The sequence below is a fragment of the Podarcis filfolensis genome (genome assembly GCF_964270895.1).
Source record: "Podarcis filfolensis genome assembly, chromosome: 5".
Taxonomy (NCBI): Eukaryota; Metazoa; Chordata; class Lepidosauria; order Squamata; family Lacertidae; genus Podarcis; species Podarcis filfolensis.
Window position 1 is genome coordinate 44,080,433 of NC_139608.1, and position 12,379 is coordinate 44,092,811.

Sequence of the window (12,379 nt, forward strand, 5' to 3'; positions counted from 1 at the left end):
CGTTTCACAAAAGTCTCAAAGGAAGACGTCTCTCCGAAGTCTCAAAAGGACAGTTTATCCGGAATAGTTCAACTGTTTCGGAATAAAGTCTTCATCAGCGAATAATTATCAATGAAATATACACACTAGTAGGATCATGCTAGTGGATCAGTGCTCACTAGTCAAGGATGATAGGTGTTGTAGTCCAAAGCACCTGGAGGTCACTGTAGGAAGCTGACTTACAGGAATGCAAGTTAAATCTTTGGTAGAAAGGTATAGACATAAGGATGCATTCAAAACAATTGGTATTTAAATGCATTTTTAGCAACCAGAACAAAATAGATTGATTCATAGCATTGTGTAATTTAAGCTGAAACTGAGACCCTGGAATGCTTGGTCCATTAATATATAAGCTTAAAAAAAAATAGTGCTTTGATAGGTACTTCCAAAGCAGTGTTGCAATTCTTGGTCTACAACCTGCTGATTAAACTTTTAATTTTGAGTCTCTCCCAGTTCCACTAATTGAGCTCATAAAACTAGCCCTTGACACTGGAGGACTGCAGTGCTGTGAACCATGCCATGTCTAGTGAGCATGACCTGGCACACACAGTGATTTGACAAGGTCCCAAACTGCAGCCTGCCAGCTACAAACAGTAGCGTAAATGCTAAACACTAATGAGCTGCAGATACCAGCACATGGCTAATGGCCTCAGATTAGCTTGCCACTGCAGCCTAGCTACTGTCAAGGTCATCTGACCAGCTCAGGTGCATTTGGTGGTGTGTGTTTTATTATTGTGATGCTGTTTAAAGGGGTGTGGAATGTTGCTGTGAACTGCAATTTCTCCTTTAACTTTGAGAGGGAACATTTCAGCTCTGAGATAAAATGGTAAGTTAAATGCTCTGCAATATGAATATAAGAATAAATATTTGTTCTGTATGGGAATTATAGGTAACCTACTCAGTGTATGGGACAGTTTGTTCAGCTGAGTTGTTGACTGTAGGTAAATCGAAAGAAAAAAGGAATGAAAAAGCCATAACCTGAGAGAGGAGAAATTGTTTTGCCGAAATAAATTTGCCTAAAAAATAATGAATGGTCATGAATACTGAGATTAGATAGTTGCTTGTTTAGCCTAATTTTGGTTTGTTTGAATGTGTAAACTCAGCCTTTCAGATTAACCATATCGTGTATTACAATCTGTCTTAAGGCAGTGTTAAAATGATAAAACAATAAAAGCACAGTACTATTAATAAAATACAAGTGATAACCCAAAGGACACCATTTAAATAATAACATTAAGCACCAGAAAATGCCTGGGTGAACAGGAATGTTTTTAACATAGATTTAACACAATTTGTGTTGTGTGCACCCTGAATTGCACCTCAGTGTGAGCCAGTAGGGTAGTGGTTAAAGTAACTGTTAGGCTAGGGTTTAGGAAAACTGGTAGGAGCCTCGAAACCAGGCATCCCCAACCTTCAGTCCTCCAGATGTTTTGGACTAAAATTCCCATCATCCCTGACCACTGGTCCTGTTAGCTAGGGATCATGGGAGTTGTAGGCCAAAACATCTGGAGGGCCGCAGGTTGGGGATGCCTGCTTTACAGTCCTGACGCTCCTTGGTGACCTTGGGCTTATACTGTCTCTCAGCCTTTGTAAGGATAATGTGGTGGTAGACCATGTGTACTTTGCTTAGTTACTGGCAGAAAGTGGGATAAAAATGGAATAAAAGTGGGATAAAGATGTAATAGTATTCATAGCTTTTCCTACCATATTTCATACTATGAAGGTGGCAATCGTTTGCACTATATGGATTACGTTTGGACTATATGGATTACAATATGATCTTGATGGGGGATATGAATGGAGTAGTGTCTACAAATATGGATAAAGCACAGAGACAGGTAGTTACTAAGGATGGTAGATTGCCAAAGACTTTCTTTGATATGACTGATAATATGGACTTAGTTGATATTTGGAGAATTAAAAACCCTTTGGGAAGAGAGGGAACCTTCTTCTCTGAGGCCAAAATGACGTGGACAAGAATTGACCAAATTTGGATAACTAGAGGGCTGGCTCCAAAGGCTAGAAAGGCGGAAATATGCCCCAAAATGTGCTCCGATCATAATGCTGTAAAGATGGAATTGAAATTGACACCAACTGGTTCCTTCAGGTGGAGGATGAATGACACATTGTTTAGGAACAAAGAAGTGACCAAGAAGGCCCAAAAAACTTTGAGAGACTATTTTGAGATAAATATGAATACCACTGTAGAAAAAAGAATAATTTGGGACGCAAGTAAAGCAGTCATGAGAGGATTCTTGATACAACAGAATGCGATCCAAAAGAGAGTCCAAAATGAGAAAAAAGACAAGATCTTGGAGAAAATAAAGGAAGGAGAGAAGAAATTGAGAGTGAAGCCAAAATCGCAGGAGATTTTGAAAGAGATAAAGTTACATCAAGTACAATATATGAAAATGATAAATCAAGAAATAGAATGGAAAGTTAAACAGATGAGACAAAAGACATTTGAATTGGCAAACAAATGTGGGAAACTACTGGCTTGGCAAATGAAAAAAAGACAGAAACTTAACACTATTACAAATTTGGATGTAGAAGGGAAAAATATACAGAATCCAGCGGAGATCAGAAAGTGCTTTCAGAGGTATTTTAAACAACTATATACACAGGAAACCCAGAAACAAATGGATATAGACAGTTTTTTGAAAATAAATGGACTACAAAAAATCTCTCAAGAAAATAAGTCAATGTTGAATTATAAAATTACGGAGCAAGAGATAGAAGGGGCCATCCAGAATATGCAATTGGGTAAATCCCCAGGACCGGACGGTTTGACTTCAAGATACTACAGAACCTTGAAAGATTGGATAATACAGCCTTTAATGGAAGTGTGTAATGGAATACTGGAAGGGAAAAAGGCACCAGAGTCGTGGAAGGAAGCTCATATTACACTTACACCGAAAACAGAGTCTGAGAAGACACAACTTAAGAATTACCGCCCCATATCCTTGCTTAATGTGGATTATAAAATCTTTGCTGACATTTTGGCTAAGAGACTAAAAAAGGTATTAGTAGAAGAAATCCATAGAGACCAAGCTGGCTTTCTCCCGGGTAGACATTTGTCTGATAACACGAGGAACATAATTAACATTTTAGAAAAGTTACAAGTGAATATTAATACCAAAGCAGTTTTGATATTTGTGGATGCGGAGAAAGCTTTTGACAACATTTCTTGGAGTTTTATGAAGAAAAATTTACAGGGGATGGGGGTTGGTCAAGGTTTTGAAAATGGTATAGGTGCAATTTACTCAGAACAAAAGGCCAAATTAATTGTGAATAATGTGGTGACGGAAGAATTTAAGATAGAGAAAGGAACAAGACAAGGTTGCCCAATCTCTCCATTGCTTTTTATATCGGTCCTGGAGGTTCTTCTAAACATGATCAGAAGGGACCAAACAGTTAAAGGTAAACAAGTTGGAGCTAAACAGTACAAACTGAAAGCATTTGCTGACGATTTGGTATTGACACTACAGGAGCCAGAATCTAGTACTAAAAGAGTACTGGAATTGATTCAAGAATTTGGACAAGTAGCGGGATTTAAGTTGAATAAGATGAAAACTAAAGTCTTAGAGAAAAATCTAACAGTGATGGAGAGAGAAAGGTTTCAGAAGGAGACAGGGCTAACATTGGTTAAGAAAGTGAAATACCTAGGGGTTAACATGACGGCCAAGAATGTGAATCTGTTTAAGGATAACTATGAAAAATGTTGGATGGAAGTGAAAAAGGATTTAGAAATATGGTCAAACCTGAAGCTATCATTGCTAGGCCGAATTGCTGCGATAAAGATGAATGTATTGCCAAGGATGTTGTTTTTGTTTCAAACACTGCAAATACTAGATAAAATGGAGTGTTTCAAGAAGTGGCAGAGAGATATCTCTAGATTTGTCTGGCAGGGCAAGAAACCTCGAATAAAATTTAAGATATTAACTGATGCTAAGGAAAGAGGTGGATTTGCCCTGCCAGACTTAAAACTTTATTATGAATCAGCCGCTTTTTGCTGGCTGAGAGAATGGATGCTTCTTGAGAACACTGGTGTGTTGGACTTAGAAGGCTTTAATAATGTCTTTGGGTGGCATGCATATCTGTGGTATGATAAGGTCAAAGCACATAAAGCGTTTAAAAACCATATTGTCAGAAAAGCACTGTTTAATGTTTGGATAAGATATAAGGATTTGCTTGAGAATAAAACCCCAAGGTGGCTGTCACCAATGGAAGCGAAGGCTCAGAAAAAACTCAATATGGAGGCTAAATGGCCGAAATATTGGGAAATTTTGGAACAAGAGGGAGACAGATTAAAACTGCAGAGTTTTGAAAAATTAAAAAATAGAGTGCAAGATTGGCTTCATTATTATCAAATAATGGAGGCATATAATTTGGACAAAAAAATTGGCTTCCAGGTGGAAAAATCAAAATTGGAAACAGAACTGTTAGATCCCAAAATTAAGAACTTGTCAAGAATGTATAACTTGCTGTTGAAATGGAACACTCAGGATGAAACGGTGAAATCTGCTATGATTAAATGGGCACAAGATGTTGGACATAACATTATGATGGCTGACTGGGAACAGTTATGGACCACAGGTATGAAGTTCACGGCATGTAATGCCTTAAGAGAGAATATAATGAAAATGATATATAGGTGGTACATGACACCAGTCAAGCTTGCGAAAATTTATCACTTGCCCGATAATAAATGTTGGAAATGTAAAGAGACTGAAGGTACATTTTTTCACCTTTGGTGGACATGCCCAAGGATTAAGGCTTTCTGGGAGATGATCTATAACGAAATGAAAAAGGTATTTAAATATACCTTCCTGAAGAAACCAGAGGCCTTTCTCCTGGGCATGGTCGGCCAATTGGTGCCAAAGAAGGACAGAACTTTCTTTATGTATGCCACAACAGCAGCAAGAATACTGATTGCAAAGCATTGGAAGACACAAGATCTACCCACCCTGGAAGAATGGCAGATGAATGTGATAGACTACATGGAACTGGCGGAAATGACTGGCAGAATCCAAGACCAGGGAGAAGAGTCGGTGGAGGAAGATTGGAAGAAATTTAAAAACTATTTACAGAAACATTGTAAAATTAATGAATGTTAGAATGCTGTTGGAATGAACTTAGGTGATTCTAGCAAAAATGTAACAAAGATTTAAGAAAAATAGACTGTTAATTGGTGAAAGGAGGGAAAGTAAACTTATATTAATATTAAGATAAATTTTCAGGATAAAAATTTGAAGAGAGGGAAAGGATTTGCTGAAATGGATAATTGACTTAGAATACAAAAAAGGGAGGTGTGAGGAGGTCAGGGAAACAAGCAAATGAAAGACAAGTTATGGGAAGGTTTGATTTGTTTTTTGTAGTTGTTTTCTATTTTTCTGTTTTTTAATTGTGATGTGTTGGTTTGCTTTTTTTTAATTTAGTGTTTCTTCTTTTTTCTTATTGTAACCTTAAAACTTCAATAAATACTATTAAAAAAATGGAATAAAAGTGGGATAAAGATGTAATAGTATTCATAGCTTTTCCTACCATATTTCATACTACGAAGGTGGCAATCGTTTGTAGATTTTATAGCGTTCATTTTTGTTGCAGAGGAATAGATACCTTGTAGTTGTAAACCTTGTAGTTTATAGATACCTTGTAGTTGATACCTTGTAGTTGTAAAATATGGGACGCGGGTGGCGCTGTGGGTAAAACCTCAATGCCTAGGGCTTGCCGATCGCATGGTCGGCGGTTTGAATCCCCGCGGCGGGGTGAGCTCCCGTCTTTCGGTCCCAGCTCCTGCCCACCTAGCAGTTCGAAAGCACCCCTAAGTGCAAGTAAATAGGTACCCCTTTATAGCGGGAAGGTAAACGGCGTTTCCGTGTGCTGCGCTGGCTCGCCAGAGCAGCTTCGTCACGCTGGCCACGTCACCCGGAAGTGTCTCCGGACAGCGCTGGCCCCCGGCCTCTTAAGTGAGATGGGCGCACAACCCTAGAGTCGGACACAACTGGCCCGTACAGGCAGGGGTACCTTTACCTTTACCTTAGTTGTAAACCACAGAACTACTGACACTTCACTTGTTATTGGATACTGTGATTCTATTTTTTGTGTCCTTGCTATAGTGATGAGAAGTGCTCATACACCCCCTATAGCTACATATGAACACCTGTTACCTATTTAAAAGATAATAGCGTATCCATTACATACATCTTTTTGCCCTTTTGTTCTTTGTGGCATAGCACCAACATGGCAACCCAGTGACATCACAGAATGCCTGTTTTGTGGAAACAGTTAGTATCAGGCCACTTCAGCTATCAAGGGCAAACAATGAACAGAGTAGCAGTTGATGAGTACCAGCAGATCTTTGAAATCACAGCAGAAATGTTTGCCTCAGGTTACCTGCACATTGCAAAATACAATAATGCCACCTTTGTTCATACCCCTTGGACCTGCCATTTCTACAAGGTATCTGATTGTATCATGGCCATTTGATGCCAGTATACAGCCTCATGTTATCTAGCACTATGCTTTCCAGAGTATAGAGCAGGTGGAATGTGGTAATGATGTTAAAAGACTATATGTGTGGTCATAGGCATGCCGTTTGGCACTGACTATCCAAAAGGTTACTCTTGCAAGTTCCATAATGGAATGCATAACGTATGGTTGTGTAGGAATTCATATGTATGTATGGAGGAATTGTTTAAGGGTGGGTAGATGGAAGGAAGGAAATTGCTCCCAGTGTGCTCAATTTTCTGAAAGCACAATGTATTTGAAATAAATGAACATGTACAGAGTAGAACAGGTATGGTAGATAGTCAAACCTATTAAAACTTAGTTCATGTTGATTGTACCTTATAGAAGTGGTGTAACATTAAATCTATGCATCTTTAAATCAGCGATGGAGTAATAAAGATAAAACTTGATAGCAGTCTTGTCACAAAAAGGAGAAAAAGTGAAATTTGAGGTGTTTTCTTTTTATAAAGAGAGATAAAAGAAAACCACTTGAGAAGTGGTGGTTCTTAAGTGTCCAGGATTGGGTGATACATGCAAATAAATCAAATGCAGCACTTCATGGAAATGTATGTATAAGGATGTCCCTTAAAAAAATAAAGCATGACTCCCCAGAAGCGTAAAATTTCTCTGTTCTTTCAGTTGGAGGATCTAATTGAATATTTCATATATATTATATTTATTAAATTTCTATACCACCCGTCATCCACGGATCACAGGGCAGTTTACAGTATAATAGAGGTGATACTGTAGTTCATTCCATGCTGGCTGAATGCCAACCAGCTAATTACATTCTGCATATCTAACTTCAATAGCTTAGATTGCTTTCTTCCTTGAACTATGTGTGATGTGTTTATGTAAGAGGCAGTGCTGAGGTTAAGCTCCACTATGGCAGCTGTTCACTTTTCAGCCGTGTATAAATGCTGAACAACATACACAACATGATAGGCTGTATGAAGTTATATAAATTCTTTTTAAAAATTCTTATTTAATTCTTATTTAAATTCTTTTTTAATTCTTTTCTTTTCTTTCTTTTTTAATTCTTCCCCTCCCCCTTTTTCTTTTCTTTTTTTGATAGTGTTTTTTAGTTTGATAGTGTTTTGAGCGTGTAAAAATGCTGGCAAACAACTTTATTTTTCGAGAATACTGTGGTTTTTCTAAATACGGAATGTAATTTAAAAATAACCAGTAATGATAAATCAAAAGGTTCCCACCCCCATGCCCTCTATAGCTTTTTATGTCTATAAGGTTTTATCTTAGTAATGTAGAAACATAAACTTAGAAATTTGTCTCTGTTTTGGCAACTGTTAAACCAGGCATCCCCAACCTTCGGCCCTTCAGATGTTTTGGACTACAAATTTCCATCATCCCTGACCACTGATCCTGTTAGCTAGGGATCATGGGAGTTGTAGGCCAAAACATCTGGACGGCCACAGGTTGGGGATGCCAGTGTTAAACAGAAATGCTGTCAAGTTGTGGTTGATGTTCTAAATATGCACTCTGCATAATGGGTCAGTTCATGTGTAATGCCAAGCCATAGTTTGAAATGAGTCTTCCATTTGAGTTTGCAGGGCAGGTAAAGACTATATCAGGCATAGGCAAACTTGGCCCTCCAGATGTTTTGGGACTATAACTCCCATCATCCCTGACCACTGGTCCTGTTAGCTAGGGATGATGGGAGTTGTAGTTCCAAAACATCTGGAGGGCCGAGTTTGCCTATGCCTGGACTATATGATTTACTTGGACACACACATGCAAACCCAAGGATGTTCAAACAAGTTTAGTGTTGTATGTTAACCAACCCAACAGTGACTAGCCAATTTTTGAGTGGTGGAGCTCCTATATGGGTAGTGAAATGGGAATTCCACCCACTTTACATAAAACCTGATAGGTTATTCTATAGAAGTCGGAATATGATCAAAAAGTATATATAAAAATGAGAAAGGGTAAAAAGCATCTTTCAGTGCTTTTTTTAAAAAAAAAATTAGGGGTACTCTCATTTTGACTCAAGAAGATCACCATTTTATAGTTCAAATCGGGAAAAAGAAATACAGTAAATTGGCAAAAGTACAAAGATTCACAAAATGTTTAGGGGTATGCATCCCCCCAGAAAAAAGCACTGTCATCGTTACTTTATAACCTGTGTGTTCCTTTTTAAAAGGCTGAACGCATAGTTTTATTGTCTACATCCCTTTGTGGGGACAGGAAACCAAGATTTAAATGAGCTATTAACTTTTTTTAAAATGCTGGTATAATATTTTACAGAATGTGAAGCGATAGTTGTTTGCTGTCGTCATTAGCTTTTATAAAGATCATGCAAAACTTTATCAACTTGTCTGTCAGCAGTCAGTAGGAAATTGCTGAGAGTGCTCTGATTCTTAACTGGACTGCGCTGGCTGTGAACAGATTTGAGAATGTCAAAGCAATCTAAGGTTGCTGGGTTTTTTTGCTTCCTATGGTGTTCTTTCCCGTCTGCCCCTCCTCCTGTACTTTAAGTAGTCGGAGAGAATGTATTCTGTTTAACCTTTGCACCCACAGAGTCAATGCTAGGCTACATTTTAGAGGTACTATTGTCCCAGTTTTCTGATGGCAGCAGTCTCAGGCTGAAACTAGTCAGCTAGTAGGCTATTTAAAATTTGTAGTTTGCAATATAAGTTCTGAAAAAGAATCAAGATTTCTGTGTAAATCTGAGACTGTTCCTGAATATTACTCTTCTAGTAATTAGAAGTTAATTTTGAACACCCATTCTTATGTTATGTTTTGTTTGCATCAGCATGCTTTTGTTGCAGCTGTTAAGGGTTCTAAAAATTCCTATTTGTTTTTCACATGCAGTGTTTTGTAGTTTACTGTACAAAATGGCTTTTTCCTGTAATGGGCATTTCTCTGTATTTTTGGGTAAGCTTAACTTCTTTTAAAAAGTCAAATGTTCACATAAAGTATACTTCTATAAACACTGCTAGTTTTGTGGGAATAAGGGTTTTTAATATTTGATGTTTTACTGTGTTTTAATTTGTTGGAAGGTGGGTGTCTATAAAGAATAATAAATTATTATTATTATTATTATTATTATTATTATTATTATTATTATTATAACTGAAACATGAGAAATGTCTTAGATCAAGGACAGGAAACCTGTGGCCCTCCAGCTGTTGCTGCATTCCCATGCCCATCATCTTCTTGACAGTTGCCCAAGCTGGCTGGGGATGGGAATTGGAGACCAACAACCAGGAGAGGGCCACGCGTTACCCACTACTGAAACCTCTATTTTACCATTGTAAAATAGCTGGAGTTGTGTGAGATGGAAGGGAAAAGTTAAAATCATGTACACATCCTTGTATGCCCCAATCTGGTTTGCAGGGTGGAAAAAACCAAAATAATGATGGAAAAGGAATGTTACCTTTGAAGAGAATGTGAAGCATTTGCCCAAAGACCATGGATAATGTTAAGGACTATAATTTTAATAACAAGAAATATTATCTCAAGTATTGCTGGAAATGAAACCATAACTGGAACAAGCAATTAGCAGCCTTCCTCAGTATAAACTGCTAAGAGATAACCTAAGGGTTATATGAGGGAAAGATCTCAAAGTGGAGCTGAATCCAGTACAGTGGTACCTTGGGTTAAGTACTTAATTCTTTCCGGAGGTCCATTCTTAACCTGAAGCACCACTTTAGCTAATGGGGCCTCCTGCTGCCGCCGTGCCGCCAGAGCCCGATTTCTGTTCTTATCCTGAAGCAAAGTTCTTAACCTGAAGCACTATTTCTGGGTTAGCGGAGTGTGTAACCTGAAGCGTATGTAACTTGAAGCGTGTGTAACCTGAGGCACCACTGTATTGAGAACATTACCTGTACTGTACCTGTCCTCCTCTCGGTTAATAGCAGCTGGGGGGGATGTTCATTGTTCCTCTGTTGTCATAATTCCATCCAGTTCATGTCCCCCATAATGCTTTCAAATATTTGGGAAAAAAGAGAGATCTGATCACAGATCTTGTTTGTTGCATTTTAGTTTGGCCCTTTTTTGGGGGGGGGATGACATAACTTTAATGAACAGCTCATATCTAGTTATTTCTCTCCATGCTGCTGTGTTAATAGTTCAAAATTGCAGTCTAATTTAGTCTTATAAAATAAGCTCATAAAAGTTACTAAGCTGCTCTCGGCAAGCTAGTATCAAACACTGTGGATAGGGGATGGAATGATCTGTCCTTCCTTGTTCAGCCTGCTCTTTCACCTGCATGGAATTCTTGGTTGTCTAATCAGGTGAGTTGTTAAATGCAAGGCTGAACTAAATATATAAGCATGTTAAAACTATTTTACACTGTGCTTATGTACAAAGGCATACAAAGGCATTTAAAGAAACCTGCTTTGTTTCTGCCAGCTCTTCAGTGGAGTACTTCTTCCCTAGTTCCACAGCTATATTTGCCCCAGTGGGCCTGGGAACAGGACCCAAGTTCCCTTCTTCACTAGTTATTCTAATCTGTCTTCTGTTCAATCTCTTCCTCAGTAACAGCCAATGTTTGAAATTCCCTGTGTGCCAGGCACATTTTGTGACTGGTGCAGGTCCAGTTACACCCAAATGGAGAAGTCTTGTTGCAGGTTTGGCACCTGACATCTCCACCATCTGGCTAGCAAACAGCAGCGGTTTCTGCTGGCTCATGCACGAGCCAGGTGACTTGTGTGGTGGCATGCTGCCCAAGACTGGACAGGAGAGGAGGCTGGAGACCAGTGGTCTCCCACATCAGTGGGGGTCTATTCTGAGGCGAGAGACTGAGAAAGAGCTGGGGCGGTAGGGAGCAAGTGTGAGGGGCAGGTTGGCTGCTGAGTCTTCGCTGGAGAGGCAGTGTTGGGCAGGTCCCGCAGCAGGAACTTTTGTTGTGGTGGCTTTCAGTGGCCACAACTCTTGACTCTTCTTCCTCTTCACCCCCCTGTGGCAATGTTATGGCCCCTTGCTGGAGCACAGAAGGGTCCCTTGGAGGTCAGTGCAACTCCTGCTCCTCACCACCTCTTGTGGTTGTAACTGGCCTCACCAAGGAGAATGAGGAGGGAGGGAGGGAGGGAGGGAGGGAGGGAGGGAGGGAGGAAGGAAGGAAGGAAGGAAGGAAGGAAGGAAGGAAGGAAGGCGGGCACACACACAAAAAGCCAGCTAGCCTGATCCATTTCCCCATTCTCTCTCTTTGACCCTACCCTAGCTCTCCCTGTTGGCCTTATAATATGGTAAAGGTAAAGGACCCCTGACAGTTAAGTCCAGTTGCGAATGACTCTGGGGTTGCGGCGCTCATCTCACTTTACTGGCTGAGGGAGCCAGCATTTGTCCGCAGACAGTTTTTCCGCAGACAGTGGCCACATGACTAAGCTGCTTCTGGCGAAACCAGAGCAGCAGACAGCCATCATCTCCTTCCTCCTCCCCAGTTTGTTTTTGTAGGGAAAAGGTTGGTTTATTTTTCTCTTCACTACCCCCCTTCGCCCTTCTTGGATTGCCCCCCCCCCCACTCTTCATCTCTCGTTTCTTCTTGGGGGTGGGCAGAAGCCCCCCAAGCAGCCCCTTTCATTCTGTTTATTTTCAATCCTTTGGCATCAGAGCCATGATATCTTGCATGGGACTTACTGTACTTCCAAGCAAATGAGTCGAGGGAGAAAGAAGGAATCTACAGTACATCCAATTTACCCAAGAAAGTGACTTCAATTAAAATGTTATAGAAAATGGTTTTGCTGTCTTGTGCAGTCTGCAGTGTAGCTTTTTAAAGTTGTTGTTAGTACAGAATCAGGAAATGGTAGTTACTATGGATTAATTTGCTCAAAATACAAAGGTATGGTTTGGGGTGCTCTTTTTATTTTGG

At 39.6% G+C, this 12,379-nt stretch overlaps 2 protein-coding genes across 3 annotated transcripts in view; both read left to right on the top strand.

Moving 5' to 3' along the window:
- CNNM2 (cyclin and CBS domain divalent metal cation transport mediator 2) overlaps positions 1–12,379 on the top strand; it is a 120,846-nt gene that overhangs the window by 16,550 nt on the left and 91,917 nt on the right. The gene's annotated exons all lie outside the window — the stretch shown is intronic.
- Positions 6,198–12,379, top strand: part of LOC310763788 (uncharacterized protein) — a 63,125-nt gene continuing 56,943 nt past the window's right edge. The window contains exon 1 of the mRNA XM_083616470.1: positions 6,198–6,501. Within this exon, the coding sequence (XP_083472596.1) occupies positions 6,307–6,501 (195 nt within the window). The 5' untranslated portion in view covers positions 6,198–6,306. The remainder of the gene's footprint in view (positions 6,502–12,379) is intronic.